The following is a 5,064-nucleotide window of genomic DNA, read 5'->3' on the forward strand; positions in this document are numbered from 1 at the left end:
CCCTAGTGACGCCACTGTTTATGTTCACCCATTTGTAGACGTGGTTCCCATTTTTTTATATTATTAGTTGCGTGGATCCTTACGAGCTTGCAGTTTATATTTGTTGTAGATGATTATGGCATTTATCATTTAAAGCAAGTTTCGAAAGCGTTGATCTATGAGGTTTTCGTAAAAAAGGTGGGGTAATGTGATATTGCCCGTTTGTGCGTGCGTTCTACATGTCACGCTATTCCTCTCCTTTCAAAATATAATTTCGGATGGTGGTGGCGGTGGACAGTATATGTGTACACGGATTTTGAATGTTGATCCACCCTGATTGGCGAGTTTAGAGGGTGGGTCTAATTTTACATAAATCTTAAATAGTTTATAATCTGTAAGTCACACATGTCTCAAAATTGGTGAGCATGATCATTAACCAGTGTGTCAGCACACATTTTGATATGATCTCCAAAAATACCCATGGATAACACCACTTTCCACCCCCTCGCTGGGAGAATGGGTCATACAGGTGTCGCTCCAAGGTCATAACTTAAAGTCTCTTGAAATGATTGAGATACCAGCCATATATCCATCAATGTGTTTACTGATCATGAATTGAAGAATTACGATAAGTAAATGATATTGTCCCCTAATCTCTCCTAACCAACAGTCTTATTTCTATGCGGTGGGAAAAACAGGAATGTACAGAAATGTTCGTTATTCAACCACTTCACTTTTTAGCAGTAAACTGCATATTGTAATTAACCTATTCTTCAAAACATAATAAAATTATGCTATCTAATTTATAAATGACAGATTCTTGTTGTTTCTCTGCATGTATTTATTTGAATGTGAATGCGCGTGTTTGTGTCATTCATTTTAAAAATTATATTCGTTTGTAAATGACGTCTACAGAAAAAATATAAATAAAAATAACATTATAGCTTTTTAATAAATATTTTCTTTTACTTTTTGAAACTTAAGTCATTTATGAAATTATTTTGGTTTGTAAAATTATATATACAGGAAACATCGAGGACTGTGTGCTTAGTTTCTAAATGTTTGCTTCTATGTTTTTATTCAGGATGACTCAAATATGGGAACTACATCTAGATGACAAAAAAAGAAAAAATACTTTTGAAGACTTCCTCATATCATTGCTTGGAGAAAATTATACGATAAATTCTTTTAAAAAAAACAGAGATAAGGATTAGGGCTACAGTTATTCCGGCCACATTGATGTTTTAAGTTTGCGACTGAAGCGAAAAACGCCATCAACCAACCAATCGTCTGAAAAGAACACTGGTCACATAAACTGCTGTTCACAAGCACTGTATGTGTTTCGTATTCAATGCGTTCTAATGATATAATCTTAAATCCTTGTAACCGGAGCCCGATCTATGGCGAGAAAATTGGCATGCTGGTTGTGTGTTATATTGGTATGGGTAAGTTACACATTCAGAGTAGGATATGAACAATACTGCGACTGTAGAAGAACTGGGCAAACACTGCATATGCAATGTACCGTTCCTCGCCAAGAAGAGATCTTCCAATGTATTGGGAACAATACGGATGCTAACAATGTGTGCCTTACTGAAAGTAAACTCACAAACATACCGTCGGCTTTGACAATGTTGTCAAATGTGTCCTATCTTAACTTAGAGAAGAACACCATTGAAGAGCTGGATGATTTTGTCTTTGGTTATATTGGAAAAACTCTCGAAACTTTTGGATTACAACAAGATAAGTGTCTTGCGTAATGGCACACTGAATGCTCTGGTGAAGCTCAAGAACCTTTTCATCAGATACAATCTTCTAGAAATCATCGAGCCTGACGTTATAAATAGTAACTTGAAGACTTTGATTAACATACAGTGGTCATTTAACAGACTGAAGGAAGTTGATCTCGGCATTGCCTTCGTTCTTGTCCTCTCCAATCACCAGAATTTAATTGTAAACGTTTCACACAATAACATCAGTAATGTTACCAATTATTATCACTATCCAATTTCTATATTCAATCTGAATGACAGCATATATGTTGACCTTATAAGAAACAATTTTACCACAGTAGATGTTGCTTACTTGCTTCGGATTTTACAGGTTAAATCGCTCCAAGATCTCTACAGACTGGGAAACTGTGGCTTTAATATCAATTACAACCCGCTCCTTTGCGACTGCAACTTATTTCCCTTTGCTCTCTACATCAAAGAATTCTGGCCAATGGATCCAGACAATCCCGTGTTTGCTATCACGTGCTACAACCCAGAATCTCTTAGAGGGATGCGAATTATTGACGTTCCAATGAATGAGTTTAACTGCTCTGTCGAGAAAGACTGTCCATCCACTTGTACTTGTCAGTTTACGGTCGTCTGCAATTTACTGACGATAACTTGTACAGACGACAGTTTAGATGCATTGCCGTCATTAATTCCAGACGTTAAGACGATACATCTGGTGATTCATAGTCGTAATTTAAGGGCGCTAAGTGACAGAAACTACTTAGGCAATGTTTCCATATTGGATGTATCCTCGAGTGCTGTGTCAACTGTAGACAAGAACTTCTTACATTATCTTGACACTGTGGAGAAGATGTACCTAAATGACAATTCTCTGGAAACTCTACCAAGTGATATTCAGAACCTCAACTTGACGCATCTCGAATCCATTACCCTACATAACAATCCCTATATTTGTGACTGTCACACACTGTGGATGAAACACTGGCTTTTGAAAAATCGTATCAAGATATTAGAGTTGGAGAAAATCAAGTGTGCCACCGGTTCTGGTAATGGAAAAGCTGTCATAGAAGTTGAAGACAATTTGTTTATCTGCCAAACTGATTATACCACACCACTTTTGATACTTTTAGGATCAATATTGTTGTTTATGATTGTCGTATTTGTACTTATCGCAAAAAAAGAACATATGCAAGTATTTCTTGTAGCACATTTTAAATGTTGCAATTGTCTGCGTTCTAAACTCACTTCAGAACTGGAAAACGACGTATTTATCGCTTTCAGTAAGTTAGACAGCGATTATGTAACTCAAACTCTTTTCCCATTTTTCGATAAAGAAGAGATTAAGTATATATCTTATCACGATTTTACGCCGGGAGAGGTTCTCCTCGAAAGTATAGAAGAAAGTATTAGGTCAAGCATAGCTACTCTCGCAGTTCTTACGAACAATTTTCTTGAGAGTCAGTGGTGCATCCAGGAGTTTTACCAAGCGCACGAACGTTTTATTAGCGATAAGAATCGCAAATTGATAATTCTTGTGATTGAGGACAGGTTAGATCAATCTCGCTTAAGAGATGAAAAAATACAAATGTACATGAAAACGAATATCTACATTGCAGCTTCGAATGCAAATTATTTGTACAAGCTCCTGTCCGCATTGCCAAGAGTAGCACGGAAACATACGCCTGCGGAAAGTGAAACTGTGCCCGTACACGGACATGATGTCCGGGATAAAGACTCCACAGTTGAGAGAGTCAGTGATAGCTTTGATTCTACCGTGACGGGTAGTGAAACATGCGATGAAACGACTCCACTGCTTTAACAAAATAAATAAAATATTTAATTATAAAATGAAAAACTGATAAACTTTAATTCTCTAAAGTGATGGATAATTGTTGTGTATAGATTGCAAAAGGCGGGTTAGATGTATTAAACTGATTACCGATGCAAAAATCGAATAAATGAGCATCTATAACAATTTGGTTTTAAAAATCCGATTAAAATATTGACATAGGAAGTGAAAATAGTACAGACAAATGTGTTATTTAGTTTGTATATCCTTTGCTTGGTGGCTGTTTTAAAAATTTATAGAATTATGTTTTCTATTAATCGTTTTATATTACTCAGGATTTTAGTTCTACTTGAGAAATATTCTTGTGACCAATTGTCTCTGCCTGCTGGATCTTAAAGTTATCAAAATTTTCATATTTGCGTTTGTCTGTTTTTTTTTTTAAGTTACAGTCACGTTTTTTTCTTCTTCATATCCTAGGCTTGATTTTATGCAGCTCTTGAATACACATGTCTGTCCTGTCTCCAAACTTTCACTGCGAATAAATCTCTTATGCATCGAGTTACAACAGTGAAAACTACAGGATTTCAGTTGTTACACCTTGTCAGTTGATGTCAAATTTTCATTTGGAACTAACATTCTTACATGTTTGTTTCATAATTTGACTTTTTAGTCTAATTGTGTAATATAGAAAATTAGAGAACACCGGGCCTGATTTTCTTTTGCTGAGGCGGTGGCATGTAATGAGTGTTGGGTATAATTTTTTATATTCGTTTTAGGTAAGTTTTGTTTAACTAAATTGACCCGGCAGATTACAAATTACATATATGCAAGAGTAAGATAAGACCTCAGCAGTTCCATCTCACGCGAGAAAGCACATCATAGGCCAATACAAAGAAATATCAACGCAAATTAGACCTGCTTCCATATTCACAAAACTCCCACCTGTAGGTCGGAGGTGGGGGGGGGGGTAAACTTCATACGGTATTTTCAACAGAGATGTGCATTCCCGGGTACCATAAACTCATCTAATTATGTATAACAGTACTTGTAATCTTAAAATTCATATCCATGTAATAGTTGGAAAACTGGATACAGAAAACTTACATTGGGGCATGAAGTTCATGGTGTGGTTTGTTTGTATGTCTACTCCTGGTTACATTACATTCTAATCCCTACTGCAAAGTAATAAATCCAAGATTCCTAATTATGGACTTAGTTATGTATTGAGGATCAGAGATTATAACCAACGCATATAAGTGGAATTTATTGAAAGGACATCAAATAATAAACCGCCAGGCTCTAAGAAGTGTACTCTAACGGGCAGCAGGTCCCCATATACCAGTTTATAGGACCCTTCTCCGCGCTAGGTTTCAACTATGATCACATTTTGATGAAATTTGCTGTTGTATCTTGATATCAAGAGCTGGGATGAAATTTGCTATGTAACTTTACATCAACTAGGCTGGGATGAAATTTGACAGGTGCGCACATTTAATGAGATGATCCGTGTATTGATTAGCTGACCTTGTCGATGCACTAAGGTCTTAAATAATC

At 36.2% G+C, this 5,064-nt stretch overlaps 1 protein-coding gene across 1 annotated transcript; it reads left to right on the top strand.

The window, feature by feature from the left end:
• Positions 1–1,665: 1,665 nt before the first annotated feature.
• On the top strand, positions 1,666–4,714 carry LOC149806843 (protein toll-like). Its single transcript, XM_089973853.1, has one exon. It carries the CDS (start codon positions 1,666–1,668, stop codon positions 3,538–3,540), a length of 1,875 nt encoding a protein of 624 aa, XP_089829979.1. The 3' UTR covers positions 3,541–4,714.
• Positions 4,715–5,064: the final 350 nt, after the last annotated feature.

The sequence above is a fragment of the Sinohyriopsis cumingii genome, chromosome 1 (genome assembly GCF_028554795.1).
Source record: "Sinohyriopsis cumingii isolate HCF-2022 chromosome 1, ASM2855479v2, whole genome shotgun sequence".
Taxonomy (NCBI): Eukaryota; Metazoa; Mollusca; class Bivalvia; order Unionida; family Unionidae; genus Sinohyriopsis; species Sinohyriopsis cumingii.